The following is a 17,089-nucleotide window of genomic DNA, read 5'->3' as shown; positions in this document are numbered from 1 at the left end:
ATGGAAATGTTCTCAGAGGCATTTCAATGAATTACCACAGTAAAATGGAAGAACGTGGAATGTGCCTCTGGAAGAGTAGGAAGAAATAAATGTAGGCATAATTCATAGTAAACAATGGCTGGAAGGAAAGTCATTTTTAAAATAAAGTAAGGAGTTAAAGTGGCAGTGCAGGATTTGTTTGGTTCTTTTACATATTTGTCATATTATCAATTTCCATATTTTCAGAGGGCCTCATCTAATTGGGGCCAATCCAATACTATTAACTGCAAGTTTTACATTAGATATGTTCTACTTATGTTTAAATGATATTCAAAGCAGAAAGGTTAGTTGTTAAAAAAACAAAAGAGGCGGGGAGTTTACAACAAAGCATTATGTTGAAAGTTTTAAGAAATCTTTACAAGGTGATCATCTTCCATCTAGGCACATTGCAGCACCAATTTCAGGAGTGTGTAGGTGGGAAATGGCCACTAAACTGGCATGTAATAGGTAGATTCAATTTCAGTTGTCACCTTTTCTCCGATTCAGAATGAGCCAGTTCCGCTGCCCATCGGTAATATTAATTCAGTTTCCCTCTCTTCACTGATGCTTCTGGATAATATCAAGAGAATGCAAGGTAGGCTCTTAAAGATAGCGGAGTCATAGGGATATGGGGAGAAGGCAGGAATGGGGTGCTAATTGATGATTATCAGCCATGATCACATTGAATGGTGGTGCTGGCTCGAAGGGCTGAATGGCCTCCTCCTGCACCTATTGTCTATTCTGGGCATTTCCTATTGTTCTGGCCTGCATTTCACAGCTTTTACACGTCCCTTTAGTTTAGTTTAGTGATACAGCGCGGAAACAGGCCCTTCGGCCCACCGAGTCTGAACCTACCAGCGATCCCAGCACATTAACGCTACTCTACACACTAGGTACAATTTTTACATTTACCCCAAGCCAATTAACCTACAAACCTGTATGTCTTTGGAATGTGGGAGGAAACCGAAGATCTCCGAGGAAACCAACACAGGTCACGGGGAGAACGTACAAATTCCATACAGACATGCACCTGTAGTCAGGATCGAACCCGGGTCTCTGGCACTGTAAGGCAGTAGCTCTACCGCTACGCCACCGTGCCGCCCTTTCTCATTGTTTTCATTAGGTTAACAGTTGGATTCATCAACAATTTATCAGCAGGTTATTCCTAGTTCCATCGAGGATATTGTTTTGCATCCCAACCTTCCTTCTCTCTATAATTTCAAAATAACCTGTTTTCTCTATTTTAAATGTTCTCTTTCTACAGGTACAGCCTGAACTGCTGAGTGATGTTATTTTTTCTGTCCTCAAGGCTTGCTGGGAATGTGATAGAATACTCCCAGCTTGCTTGGAATAGCGTGCACAAGATGATTATGTTGATTAATATTTTATCTCCCTGCCAAACATTTACACTGTCCACCCCTCAACAAACAGACTATTTTATAAGTTTGCCCTGCAGCAATTATCCAATACTTCTTCAAAAGTATAATACAAATCTGCAACATCCAACACCCACAATAAGGATAGTAGGCATATGGGAATGCCACTATCAGCACTTTGTTCTGCAATTCTCAAGAGCCTAACATGAGGGTCACTTGGTCAAGGTCTTGGAAGTTCTTATCTAACAGCAACATGGGAATACCTTCACAACACCTGTAATTGTTCAAGGAAATAGATCACTTTTTGCAGGCCAATAGGAATGGGCTTTAAATGCAGGCCTCACAGAGACATGAACATACCTTTACAGAAGTTGGTATTGCCCTGCCAACAGTAACAACCCTGGAAGGCTGGATAAGATTAATCTCTGCCTGTTACCAAAATTGAGCCTGTGTTTCTCTGAGACAATAAATCATAATGCCCGCTTAATACTGTTAAATATTTGTAAATTTCCAGCACTGCCTGCTAGAATTGAGCCATTGACAACTGTCAGTATTATTGAATGTTGAGTGAGACCCAAATTGATACACACTTCAAAAATCAAAAAGGCTGAGTGAAATGCATTAGCGATCTACTCCATCAGTCTGAAAAAGGGTTCCGACCTGAAACATTGTTTACTCATTTCACACATGCAGCTTGATCCATTGAGCAAAATGAACGGAATGGTCCTGAGGAGTGTTGTTGTTTATAATGAACACTGTGACCCTGATGTGCGGTGAAGAGTAGAGGGATCTAGGAATACAAGTACACAGTCACAGGTAAATAGGGTGGTGAATGTGGTTTTTGAGTAAAGAAGTTGGGATGTTATGTTACAGTTGTATAAAACGGTGGTGAGGCCACATTTTGAGTATCGTGTTGTTTTGATCGCTCTGCTATAGGAAAGATTCCATTAAGCTGGAAAGAGTGCAGACCAGATTTACAAGGATGTTTTCATAATTGAGGGCCTGAGTTCTAGGGAGAGGTGGGGCAGGCTCGGACTTTATTCCTTACAGCATAGGAGACTGAATGGTGATCTTAAAGTGTGGCCTTGTTACAAATTCCTGTCATCAGTGGCACTCTAGATCTGCCCACTGCCTGTGCGTGCGGCTCGAGAGGCTGTGGGGGGGGGGTTTAGTAAAATGCAGGTTCTTATTGGTTGTCAGGGAGGGATTTCCTCGTACGACAAGCTTATGAGGACATTTCGTTCTGTCATACTGTTCGCGATTTAAAAAAAAATGTTGCTTGAATATTGAATCGCTGGACGAAAGTCGGGCCCAACTTCAACGCCTTCAAAATCATGGATCGCAAGTTCAGGACAAAACAAAAGATATGTACTGTAGGACGTTTATTTAACATCTTATCTAGTTTTTGGTGTAATTTCATTTTAATCTGATGATGCAAAATATGTTATTTAGTCCCCGATATCGGCCGTGTATTGCCTGCCGGCTGTGAGTGTGAGCAAAATCATGGTGGCGGCCACAATCCACAATCTTCCACTCTCAAGATAATCAAATTCATTATTTTGTGCACAGTCATGTCATAAGAACATTTAAATTACCTATATTTTGTGTTATTGTCTATCTACGATCAATATTTTCATACTAAATATCTGACTAAAAACTTCCACAGTACATAGTTTTTAGTCAGATACTTAGTATGAAAATAATGATCATGGATAGACAATTACACAAAATATAGATAATTTAGATGTTCTTGTGACATGATTGTGCAAAAAATAATAATTTTGATTATCTTGAGAGTGGATGTTTGTGGATTTTGAACACATGTCTGTGTAAAACGGCCCTTACATAGACATAGAAAATAGGTGCTGGAGTAGGCCATTCGGCCCTTCGAGTCTGCACCGCCATTCGATATGATCTTGACTGATCATCCAACTCAGTATCCCATCCCTGCCTTCTCTCCATACCCCCTGATCCCTTTAGCCACAAGGGCCATATCTAACTCCCTCTTAAATATAGCCAATGAACTGGCCTCAACTACCTTCTGTGGCAGAGTTATAAACCAACAGAGGAAATTTATGGGAATTAAACATTCAATTTCTTTGATTTGGCATAGAAATTCATGACAAGGTGAGTTTTAAAAATCATGTTATATTGTGAATGGGATCAGTTTGTTATTTGGATACTGGCTATTTAAAAAAAATATCTTTAACACTTTCTTAAGATTGGGATAGATGTTTAGATCTAGTAATTTGAATTTAGATGAACTTGATTGATTTGATGACACTGATGAATATGAATTATTTGTTGGGTATTGACTATTTGTTAACTTGTGTTAGGCATTTTGTTGAACAAAATCATTTCTACTTTTTTTCTAAAACTGCAAATAAAATCTTGTTTCCACTAAATGCTGTTCAGTGGTTTTTTTCTTTATATTTTTCAGATGCCTCTGAAGAAGAAATGCAAAATTGTCAATCCAAATGCCAAGCCCGAGCTCACCTTGAAGTGAATTTCTCTGTCATGTCCGAGTCTAAGAGGGATCTTAAAATGGACACATCTTGTACTTGTATACCTCGTTTGGAAAATATCGGTCCCACTGGGAAAGTAGTGGGCAGAAAAGCATGTAGGTTTACAATGCCAAAATTGAAAAGTTGAGGAAAAATAGGGTGTACAGAGTTGCTTATTGGTTGCAGTCTGAGGATTATGATGATGCTACTGATTATGATATGCCAATGTACCAGCCAGCAGCTGATCTTCTCCATGAAGACTTGGTCTTTTGCTAGAAATTGTAATTTCTTTACCTGTCTGTTACGGACACGCAGGTGACCTGGGAACTGCAGCCAGTCCTGGGACTCGCAGGCGACCTGGGATCTGCAGCCAGTCCCGGAGCACGTAGGCGACCTGGGCGCTACAGCCGGTCACGAGGCTCGCAGGTGGCCTGGGCGCTACAGCTAGTCCCGGGGCTCGCGAGCAACCTGGGTGCCACAGCCAGTCCCGGGGCACGCAGGCTACCTGGGCGCTACAGCCAGTCCCGGGGCTCACAGGCAACCTGGGAACTGCAGCCAGTTCCGGGCACGCAGGCGACCTGTGCGCTACAGCTAGTTACAGGACTCGCATGCCACCTGGGCACCACAGCCAGTCCCGGGGCACTCAGGCAACCTGGGAACTGCAGCTAGTCCAGGGGCATGCAGGCGACCTGGAAACTGGAGCTAGTCCCGGAGACGCGAGTGATCTGGGAACTGCAGAAAACGAATTGAAAAACCCATGAAAACTAATGCGAAAATCACCAAGTGTCACACTAGTTAGTATGTATTATTAGTATGTATTATTACTGATTTATGTGTTATTAGTTTGTATTATTACTAATTACTAATTTAGTTAGTATGTATTATTATTACCTCCATTTATTAACCATGACGATAGATGTGGCCCACCATCTGCTCACAGACATGGGTCCTGGCCCCCTATGCAGAACAAGGTTACCGACCCCTGAACTAAAGGATATAGATTTAAGGTGATAAGGGAACATTTTTATAGGAGCGGCAACTTTATCACAAAGAGGTTGTGTATTTGGAACGAGCTGCTAGGAAGTAGTTGAGGTAGAAGTTGAGGTAGATACATCAAACAACATTTAAAAGACACATAAATAGGAAACATAAACAGACACATAAATAGGAAAGGTTTGGCGGGATCTGGGCCAAATGCATCAAAAGAGGATAGTTGAGACAAGACATCTTGGTTGACAGGAACAAGATGGCCCGAAGCCCTGGTTCTGTGCTCTATGATCGAATTCCTCCAGTAGTTTTCTTTCTTTTCCCCCTGGTCTCATTTGTTCTCAAGTAAATCACCCCCAACCCTGGCCAGACCGCTGCACGAATATAACACTCAAAGCTGTGGGAACAGCCTCTCCTCTGCCCCCTCCCTTCTACAATCCGATAACAAGACAGTACAGTGCCTGTGACCTACCTAGCATTGCACACATTTCCAACATAACCTACTTGCTTTTGTACTCTATGAATCAGTCCCGGGGCACGCAGGCGATCTGGGAATGTTTTCTCAACCAGAGTTCCAACAGCCTTTAAATGTATCCCAAGGGGAAACTGTTAATCTCATGTTTGGTTAATGGACTGGAGTAGGAAGAGGTGGCGATTTTGAGATTTCAAAGAGATCTTTCCACTGGAATAGCAACAGCTGTTTCTATTCAGGTAGTGCCATCTTAAGTAATACCTCAGGAGATTTAAGGGCCTGTCCCACTTGGCTGTCATTTGCGCGCCATTCACGCGACCTCGTCGTCGCGTTGAGATGCACGGGTAGCGTGTGGGCCACGCGGGACGGTCGCATGGAGAAGCGCGGAGGGGAATGGAGGGGTATGGAATGGCGCACGGTATTGCGCGACGCTCCAGGATTTTGTAGGGCACAAAATCTTCGTGCGCGATACCGATTTCTGTAGGAAGGAACTGCAGATGCTGGTTTAAATTGAAGATAGACACAAAATGCTTGAGTAACTCAGCGGGACCGGCAGCATCTCTGGAGAGAAGCAATGGATGGCATTTTGGGTCAAGACCCTTCTTCAGACTGAAGAAGAATCTCGACCTGAAACATCAACCATTCCTTCTCTCCAGAGATGCTGCCTGTCCCGCCAAGTTACTCCTGCATTTTGTGTCTATCTTCAAATTAAACCAGCATCTGCAGTTCCTTCCTACAGATTAATTTGGTCTGCAGCTTGCTACTTTTCATTCACGCCTTTTTTTGGATAGGGACATTACATCTGCAGTTTTCCAATTACTAGCACCGTTCAAGAAACTGGAACATTTTAGAAAATCACCATAAATATCATAAACTCGGTAAATATCATAAACTGGGTATTCAAATGACGTCACGCGCTCCAGACAGCTGTGCTGACGCATGAAGTTGCATGACTGTCGCACGTCAGTCACTACCTGCCTGTAGCGTAAATGACGGCCAAGTGGGACAAGCCTTTTAGGGGGAAACCCTGCCATTAATAACATGGAAAGAGTGATCTTTGCTCAACCATCCAGAGACAAGATATCTCATGTACTCAATGAACGACTGTTTACTATTTAAACCAAATGTTTATTCTGTAAAAGTGTTTTGTTTATGCTCCAGCTTCTGAAAAAGTGAAATAGTGAAATCTGTACTGCTCTACCCAAGAGCAACTTTACACACAATGGAATCATTGAACTGTTTATATATTGGTTACAAAAGTATATGTAAATGTTGAAAAATGCTGGCTTAAACCTGTTAAGCAATAAATGAATTATTTAAATTACAATTATTGTAAAGTGCCAGCATGATTAAAGTAGTGAATATCTTGTCGAAAGCTGAATTTTCCAATACAAATTGTTTAAAAGAATGTTTTTACTACTGAAAAAGAGACTAATGGGCCTGTCCCACAGGTGACTTTTTAGGCGACTGCAGGAGACTATGCAGTCGCCACATGTTCGCAGGTGGTTGCCGGGTTCATTGTCGTGAGGAGTTCCCGCATTCTGGGAACTAGTCACGGCCTCATTATGGTCGCCACAAATTTTTCAACATGTTAAAAGATTAGCGGCGACCAGAATGAAGCCACCATGGAGAGTAGCGAGAATTCTCGTGCCATAGGTGGGTCGCAAGGAGGTCCTAGTGGGTTGCCAGGAGGTCAAAGGTTCTCGTAGGTTCTTGTAGGTTGTAGCCGGTTCTGACCGGTGAATTTCATTGGCTCATTGGGGGAAACAAAAGTAAGCAGTAGTTTTCAGAACCAAGGATAACCGACCGGTAATGTTAAATGTCCGCCGAGCTTCACAGCCGTGTATCGTTGGCTTCTTAAAAGTTGCATGGATACTTAAAAGTTGTCTCCAATCCTTCTCCCTCCTTCTCCCCCACTCTTTTAGGACTTACCATACACTGTGCTTTAGCCGTCTAAATTACAGCACCAACCTTCCTGTTCATCGTCTGTATCACCTTTGGTTTGCACCGTGTGAATTGCAGACAGCACTCCCCCGCTTGCCCTGTCCCCCGCTGTGTAGTGTGTGTGTGTGTGTGTGTGTGTGTGTGTGTGTGTGTGTGTGTGTGTGTGTGTGTGTGTTCCACTCTGACAGTAGCCGAGTGTCGCCAGCAGTCGCTTGAAAAATCGCCTAAGTGGGACAGGCCCATTATGAACTTGGTCACAGAATTGAAATATTATAGCAGAAACAAAAACAACCAGGGATGATCATTTTGTCAAATTAGTTACCAAACCCTAACCTGACATAGAAAATAGGTGCATGAGTAGACCATTCAGCCCTTCGAGCCTGCACCTCCATTCAATATGATCATGGCTGATCATCCAACTCAGTATCCTGTACCTGCCTTCCTTCAATACCCCCTGATCCCTTTAGCCTCAAGGCCCACATCTAACTCCCTCTTAAATATAGCCAATGAACTGGCCTCAACTACCTTTTGTGGCAGAGAATTCCACAGATTGTCAACATTCAGTCAACGATCCTATGTTATGGCAAATGATTTATTTTCAATGTAAGCATTTCTGCCACCCATTAATGTGGCATATTCCTAAAACCTAACCATACATTGAGAAATAAATTTCTTCTCATTCTTCAGGCTATCAGTTTTTATATATTTAATCCTTTTTCTGGCTGCTAAGGGAAATTGGACTTTCCTATTTGCTTGATCAAGGTGTCATGTTTTTAATTCAAACGGTTCAGGGGACCAGAAACATTATTTTCATATTTACATGACATATCTTCTGTGGCAGTACCACCACTTAAACTTATATTTTGTATTTTCAGAAATGCACTGTTATCAAAAAAAGATAGTTCATACTCACCAGGTGGAGGATTCAGGTAGACACTGTTACATGTTAAAAGTTTCTTAATGAATTGGAAATACTCCAAACTATACTGCATTCTGTTGTGCATAAATTGCACGTTTTGTTTCCGGACGCTTCGCTCAATAACAATTGGCATTTTTATCTGGTGTGGTTTAATGCTAATCTCAAGCTCAGAGATGTACTTAATTAATTCATTATCTTTATCTATGGTGTCCATTCGTTCATAAAAAAGGATGTAGGCATTCCACCATCGTTTTTGTCGCCTGAATTGCATACGTTTCATCATATGATCAAACACTTCGCCCAAGTATTCACCACCAAAACATTGGTTTTTCATCTCTTCATCGTCATCCATTTTGCACTCAGTTACATCACCATCGTCAAACTTATACCACTTATTTTTTTCACCATCGCCACCATTTCGTTGAATAATATATGAATAGTAATGTCCACCACTGGCCTGACCACTGTGCACCAGCACACCAACTAGTCTATATTTGGTGCTACCAGGTTGTTCATTATCTGGCTGGTCATTTTGAATCAACTGATTTTCTGGGTTGATGTCATCCCCTTCCAATTTGGCAACTCCAGCCACTGTGTAGGGCTCCATGTCCAATTCTCGAGGAAACTCAAAATAGTCATTGAATTTAATTGCACATTCCCTTTCCCAGTCGTAGTCAAATCGCTTGAGTTGAATTGCTAAAACTGGTGGCAACTTCTTTATTAGCAAACGTTTCACTGTATCCACCTGCAAAACAGGAATATTACATGATAATGTTAAGTTCTGCTATTACTCATAAATATCAAAGAACTCATGCCCATGACAATGCCAAAGAAAATAATTTATGATAAATTATCATCTGCATACATTCCACCCATCCCTGCCCCCATGAAGCAGGCTCATATTTAGCACCATTCATTCGGTGTTATCAACTGTTAAGTCCTTCACCTTTCATCATGTGTGAATAGAAGATTCAAATGTAGACTTGCAAGAACTATATTTCATGTCCAGCCACTACCATTGTTTCTTTCAACTTTGTAACATTTCAAACTCAGATTGAATTGCAGCATTCAAGAAGGATCTGGGAAAAAAATTGAAAGGCCATTGGGAGAGGAGGGAGTGGGAGGGGGTAAATGAGACCAGCTGAATTACTCTTGGAGCTAATTTGGATTTAGCTGGCCCAATTACCTCCAAAGCTGCAACTACTTGTATTCCAATTTTCTGATGCAATTTCATCAATAAAGAAATATGGATACAATTAAAAAGCAAAATAGGTTCTTCAATTACATTAAAATATATAATTTTCAAAAAATATGGGAATATCAATTCCTTACTATTCTAATTGAAGTAACTGCACATCAAGATGCTTAATGAATATCTGTGGAGGGAAATGGATAGGCAATGTTTTGGGTCAGAACCCTTTGAATTTCTGACCCACTAACTTCTTCCAGCAATGTTTTTTGTTCCAAGATTCCAGTATCTGCAATATTTTGGGTCTTAAATAGACAATAGACAATAGGTGCAGCAGGAGGCCATTCGGCCCTTCGAGCCAGCACCGCCATTCAATGTGATTATGGCTGATCATTCCCAATCAGTACTCCGTTCCTGCCTTCTCCCCATTGACTCCGTTGTTTTTAAGAGATGCATTTCCAAAATGGCAATAGACAATAGATCTTCAATTTAAACATCTTTGACTACCACCGAGTCTAGGGCATGGCCTCACTAGCTTTGAAGGCAATCACGGAAGGGGTATCAAAACTGACAGACACAGCAGGACACTGCCTGGGGCCACTCTGATAAATTGGGACCAGGCTTCCTAGTGCAAAGGCATGCTATCAAAAAAGGCACAAGGACAGGATCAGCAAAGTAGACGGCTCATTATCAAGCATTCATCCTCTCACTACCACCCCGTTAACTGGTGATGCATTTCATGGCACTTAATAGGATCCTACAAATTAGCTCTCATTAACATGACTTTGTAAAACAGTATATTATCTCAAACGGCTTGCCAAGTAGTGGCATTTACAGCTTGCCAAGTCGAGTCCAGAACCAGGGGCCACAGTTTAAGAATAAAGGGTAAGCCATTTAGAACGGAGACAAGGAAACACTTTTTCTCACAGAGAGTTGTGAGTCTGTGGAATTCTCTGCCTCAGAGGGTGGAGGAGGCCGGTTCTCTGGATACTTTCAAGAGAGAGTTAGCTAGGGCTCTTAAAGATAGCGGAGTCAGGGGACATGGGGAGAAGGCAGGAAAGGGGTACTGATTGGGGATGATCAGCCATGATCACACTGAATGGCAGTGCTGGCTCAAAGGGCCGAATGGCCTACTGCATCTATTGTCTATTGTCATTTTGGAAATGCATATTATGTAAAAGCAAAGCAATTCATATTTCAAAAATTTGCAGGTCAGATTTTTCAGTGTAACTGTTTGAAACAAAAACAGTGGGCAGAGTTATGCTTGTAAACACCCCACTTCCGAAACTGAGTACAACTACATTAAAAATAAGACAGAGACATAATAAACTGCAGATGCTGGAATCTTGACAACACAAAACAGTGGAGGAATATCGCAGTCAGGCAGCATCTGTGGATCGAATGGACAGACACTGCTTCAGGTCGTGACCCTTCTTCAGGCTAGAATCCTGCTGAGCTCCTCCAATACAGTGTTTTGCTCAATAGTTGAAACGTGACTGTAGCTCATAATTTAGGTGTAAATATATTCGTCTTGGACCACTGATTTAGAAATTTGAGGCAGGAAATTGAGGAAATTTAAACTAAGTTAATAAGCGGAATTTTAAAAATACTAAATAATTGCATCTTAGAGACAGCAATCATGAAACTAATTTGCTTCACTAATATCCTTTAGAAAGTTAAATTTTCCATCCTTTGCCTTTCCCCAAATTCCAGGTCAAGACCTAAATACAGCTAAACTGCCTCTTCTGCTCAACGAGGAATTCAAAAAACAATAATTCCGCAAATTTCCCTAATCAATAACATCTCGTGAACAAATAAATGGAATGCTAAGATGGGGCTATATCATTAACTGTTCATGCCTTTAGTCTTGGAAAAAAAAAAAATTCAGAAAGTTAAGTGCAAAGTCAAACCTAAATATTAGAATGGTAAATGTTAAAATCCGCAGTTTCTGTGCAGAAATGCAGTAGGCATAGCATTGTAGGTAATGACTGCAGAATCTAGACCAGTAATATCTGGATACAAAATTGCAATTACCTTTTTATTACATTTCTCACAATGGTATGCATTGGCACCTTCCAGTAAGTCTCCTTTGACATACTGCTCAAGTGAGTCAAGAAGGTTTTGATGATTTCTAATGTCGACGTTCAGTGTTGTGAAGGATTCCTCGCATTCATACCTGAAACAAAAACAAGTCAATACAATTAGCCCACCAATCAGAAATATAATGCTATATTTAAAACTAGCATTCAAGAATTCACTCAAAGCACATCCCTACACCAGATACAAATGTTGATACATGACAAAATACAAAGTGAAACCCATCCCTCAGGCACAGACTTACTTACATGTGTATATATATGAGTATCACTAGCAAGGACACCATTCGCTGCTTATCCTTAATTTGCCCTATGGCAGTGTGGAAATATGGTCTTGAATTGCTGCAGTCCACATAAAAATATTCCCTTTGTTTTTCTGAAATTAATTTCAAGGATTTGATCTTAATACAAATGAGCATTGTTGATAAAACCGATTGTTGGACAGAAATTTCTTGTTTGTTGTGTTCCCATTCGTCTGCTGTCTATGTTCTTGTAGGTAATTAAGAGTGCATATTTGTTAGTTGCTCTTGAAGGTGGTTTGACATGTTTCTGCAGAGCAATTGAAATATGGCACATATCCACAGCAGCACAGCGAGGTAAAGTCAACCTAACAGAGGATGGCTTGCCAAACAAATAGGCCGTTTTGTTCCGAGTGCTGTCGAACTTCAAATGTTGGAGAGGTTCTCATTCACACCAACTTTAATGGGGAAATAGGGAGGCAAGTTCCTCATCATTGGGTAGACAGCTGCTCCTCTTGCTCCTTGGAATTCAGACTGACTTATTCCATTCCGGTTTCGTTGCCATGTACAATATTACAATCGGAAAAATTGGAGCAACACCACAGCTTTCATTGTTCCAAGAATTGGATCCATAGCTGACCCTTGATTAGAATCATAGGTTGCATGCCATCCCGTAGCAGACCTCATATGGAGGTGAATTTGTGAGGGCAGTTAGATTTGAAGATTCTCCAGTTCCTTCTCAGTCGACGAAGCGCAGACATTTTTTTTATTTAAAAAAATCAAAACTGCTGTGGGTTCATGCTACTACCTGCATTTTTCTTGAGATTTGTTATGATCAGATCATGCACGTCTCTTGCAAATAAAGAACAGCTGGAAGAACTGCTGAGTGAGGCAGCATCTGTGGTGGGAAATGGACAGTCGACGTTTTGGGTAGTGACCCTATATTTAGACCTGAGCAACAAAACCAACTCTGCTTCAAGTCAAACTGTTCCACTAAAATGACAAAATCAGCATCGAGCCACCAATGTGCACAATTGCCCAATTATTTCCAGTTCTGAAAATACAGGATTTATGCCCATTGCTAATTACTGATCAAACAAGGTGCTCTTAATCATCAGTAACATAATGGAATGTGTCATTAACAGTGCTATCAAGTGGTTCAGATTGAGTGCAACTCCAGATCTCTTCATCACTTTGATATAAATATGGATCAATGATATGAATTCCATGTGAAAGTGACTATCTTGACATCAAGGTAACATTTGATGGGATGTGGTAAAATTGAAGTAAAAGGCTTCATGCAGAAAGAATCCCAATGGTCGGAATCATAAGTTGCAGAAAGATGGTGATGGTTACTAGAGGTCAATCACCCCAGCCTCAGGACATTGTCTTTATAAGTTCCAACGGGCATAATCATTGGGCCACCCAACTTGAACAGCTTAATCAATGAAATTCCTTTCATCATGCTGTGATTGTGCAATATTCAATTCTGTTCACAGGTCCTCAGCAAAATGAACCAGTTCATGCTTGCATGCAGTAAGACCAAGACAATATTGAGGTCCGGATTAGAAGCATAGAAAATAGGTGCAGGAGTAGACCATTCGGCCCTTTGAGCCAGCACCACCATTCAATATGAACATGGCTGATCATCCAAAATCAGTACGCCGTTCCGGCTTTTTCCCCATATCTCTTGATTGAGAAGTGGGACGTTATATTCATGCTACAAATGTGTCAGACAATTACCATTTTTATTAAGAAACATTCAAGCAACCTAACCCTTGACATCAGAATGCTCCAGTTACAATATCTTGGGTCACCCGTGACCAAACACTCAATGGGACCAATCACAAGTACTGTGGTTACAGAAGCCTGTCAGAGTCTAGGTATTCTGTGACATGTGGCTTAAACCTCTTGATACCTGTAAGCCATTCCACCATCTTCAACGCACGTCAACAGCCTGATGTAAAACTCTCCACTTGCCTGAATGAGTGCAGTTCTAATAATTCTCAGAAAACTCCACATCATTGTGACTAAGCAGCCTGCTGACATCTCATTAACTACCTACAACACAGATTCCCTCCACCAGCTGTATTGTGAACATTTCAAAATGTTTACTGCAAGTACCCGTTCGGATGACACCTTCACAACCTCTACCACCAAGAGAAGGGCAGCAGGTGCAGTAACACTGCCACCTGCAGGATTCCTTCTATGTTGCACATTGTCTTCATTTGGAAATACATTGCTGGTTACTCATCGCTGGGTCTAAATCCTGGAGCTCCCAAACCAAAAGCACTTCGGGTATACCTTGTGATGCTCAAGAATGTGACTTACTGTTGTCTCCTCAAGTGATAGGCAAATGCAGATATTTCTGGTGACACTCAGAATAAATAAAATTAATAACCATAAGAAAATTCTTACTAAGACTTGCTCATAACCTAGAACATGTTTGGAATTCAACAACACCATTCTAAGCACCTATAAAACAATGGCGTCACATATTTGGAACTTTCACTTCTGCCAGAATTTTTGTGGGATTTTTAAAACTTAGATATTACCTTATTTTAGGTATGAAGGGGAAAATGATCTCCAGGGCAGAGTGGAAATTATTGGTTTCCTTAGGTCAAATAGCCTCCTCTGCCATAATGATCCAAAATCTTGCTTTTACGCATTTAAAATAAAAATTCAGAATTAATTATATGCTAATACATCTCAACAGAATACAGATAATTTGAACAAACCTATTACGAAGCAATGTAATAACATAGAGTGCCAGAGATTATATTTATTTCAGCTGCAATCTTCATCACTACTCAGTAGTGTTCCACAGCAGTGTTCAGTCATATATTTATCAAATTTACCTGTGAGGACAACCTTGACATATTTTTTGATCAGCAAACGAACCACCAAGAACTTTGCTGAGCATCGTTGCATGTCCCAGAGCTTTTAAAGCTTCATCCAGGCTATCCACTAATGAATTGAAGAACTCCAAAGCATCATGCTGTTCTCGAAGATTGACCGGCTCACCCCAAAGCCTATGGTTGTAATAAGAAAAAGTAATATTTTGTGCTTTGTACTACAGAGTAACAATTTCCTCACCATCAAGTTTTGCTTTAGATACAAATTGTATTATCCTGTTGTTGCCACGCTGTACTCAGTCCAAGTTATATAATCTACTTACAATTGCTTTATCATTTCTATACAAAATATGAACATTTAATTCTATTTCCTTTGATGAAACAAGTCAGTACAATGTTAATGCATTTCACAAATAAGATAATTGCTTTTATTTTTAAAACCATGTCAATAGTTGTCAAACTCTTTCTCTCTTTCCTTTCAGGAATCAGGTTTCACATTATTGACATTTTAGTACACACAAAATCTTTATGCAACAAACCTGAACTGCTTCCAAAAACCTCTAGGCACATAGTACTGCAACCTGGAGGCAGCCAAATGCCCAAAAATAACTTGCAGATGTCTCAGAACTCCAATATTGTACTCCTTTCGATCTTCAGTTTTTCCAATTACTGGTTTGTCATAATGGTGGTGGTAACTGAAAACATCATCTCTAGGATCAACATTGCTCTGTAAAAATATCCAATATCAAATAAGGTTTCAATAAAATTAACAGAACTATCAAAATGAACCAGTTTCATAACAGAATTATCAAATAAACCAGTTTCATAACAGAACTATCAAAATAAACCACCTTCATAACAGAAATACAACTTGTTAGAAAAAATTGGAATTATTAAACATATCTGCAATAGGACATACAAATTGTACCACTTGTTAACTATATCTTTCCTTTCAAAATGTAATTCAAGATCATATTGAAAAATTGAACAAACAATTCACCATTGAAGAAAACAGGGTAACAAAAAGAGGATCGTGAATTTGCAATGCCCTCTATAATGTTTGGGACAAAGACCCATCATTTATTTATTTGCCTCTAACTCCACAATTTGAGATTTGTAATAGAATAAAATCGCATGTGATTAAAGTGCACATTGTCAGATTTTATTAAAGGCCATTTTTATACATTTTTGGTTTCCATGTAGAAAATTACAGCTGTGTTTATACATAGTCCCATTTCAGGGCACCATAACGTTTGGGTAACATGGCTTGACAGATGTTTGTAATTGCTCCGGTGTGTTTAATTGCCTCCTTAATGCAGATATAAGAGAGCTCTCAGCACCCAGTCTTTCCTCCAGTCTTTCCATCACCTTTAGAAACTTTTATTGCTGTTTATCAACATGAGGACCAAAGTTTAGCCGATGAAAGTCAAATTAGCCATTATGAGACTGAGAAACAAGAGTAAAACAGTTAGAGTCATCAGCCAAACCTTCGGCTTACCCAAATCAACTTTATGGAACATCGTTAAGAAGAAAGAGAGCACTGGTGAGCTTACTAATCGCAAAGGGACTGGCAGGCCAAGGAAGACCTCCACAGCTGATGACAGAATAATTCTTGCTATATTAAAGAAAAATCCACAAACACCAGTCCGACAGATCAGAAACACTCTACAGGAGTCAGGTGTGTATTTGTCAATGACCACAGTCCGCAGAAGACTTCATGAACAGAAATACAGAGGCTACACTGCAAGATGCAAAACACTGGTTAGTCGCAAAAATAGGATGACCAGGTTACAGTTCTTAAAAGAGCAACCACAGTTCTGGAAAAAGGTTTAGTGGACAGATGAAACGAAGCTGAACTTATATCAGAGTGATGGCAAGAGCAAAGTATCCAAAGCATACCATCTCATCTGTGAAACACAGTGGTGGGGTGTTATGGCTGCTGAAGGTACTGGCTCACTTATCTTCATTGATGATACAACTGCTGGCGGTAGTAGCATAATGAATTCTGAAGTGTACAGACACATCCTATCTGGTCAAGTTCAAACAAATGCCACAAAACATATTGGCCGGCAGTTCATTCTACAGCAAGACAATGATCCCAAACATACTGTTAAAGCAACAAAGGAGTTTTTCAAAGATAAAAATGGTCAATTCTTGAGTGGCCAAGTCAATCACCCAATTGAGCGTCAATTCACCCTAACCCTAACCCTTTTATATGCTGAAGAGAAAACTGAAGGGGACAGGCCCCAAAACAAGTATAAGCTAAAGATGGCTACAATACAGGCCTGGCAGAGCATCTCCAGAGAAGTCACGCAGCTACTGGTGATGTCCATCAATCGCAGACTTCAAGCAGTCATTGCATGCAAAGGATTTGCAACAAAATACTAAACATGACTACTTTCATTTACATTACACTGCTGTGTCCCAAACATTATGGTGCCCTGAAATGGGGGGGAGACTATGTATAAACACTTCTGTAATTTCTACATG

At 40.5% G+C, this 17,089-nt stretch overlaps 1 protein-coding gene across 6 annotated transcripts in view; it reads right to left on the bottom strand.

Moving 5' to 3' along the window:
* usp9 (ubiquitin specific peptidase 9) overlaps window positions 1-17,089 on the bottom strand; it is a 219,781-nt gene that overhangs the window by 26,613 nt on the left and 176,079 nt on the right. For all 6 annotated transcript variants that reach the window (XM_055644623.1, XM_055644625.1, XM_055644622.1 and 3 more), the window contains 4 exons: window positions 15,139-15,326; window positions 14,603-14,776; window positions 11,444-11,585; window positions 8,215-8,965 (listed from right to left, as the gene is read on the bottom strand). In XM_055644623.1, coding sequence (XP_055500598.1) covers window positions 8,215-8,965; window positions 11,444-11,585; window positions 14,603-14,776; window positions 15,139-15,326 — 1,255 coding nt within the window. The remainder of the gene's footprint in view (window positions 1-8,214; window positions 8,966-11,443; window positions 11,586-14,602; window positions 14,777-15,138; window positions 15,327-17,089) is intronic.

This window comes from Leucoraja erinacea, chromosome 13 (assembly GCF_028641065.1).
Source record: "Leucoraja erinacea ecotype New England chromosome 13, Leri_hhj_1, whole genome shotgun sequence".
Classification (NCBI taxonomy): Eukaryota; Metazoa; Chordata; class Chondrichthyes; order Rajiformes; family Rajidae; genus Leucoraja; species Leucoraja erinaceus.
This window is presented reverse-complemented; position numbering and strand designations above follow the sequence as displayed.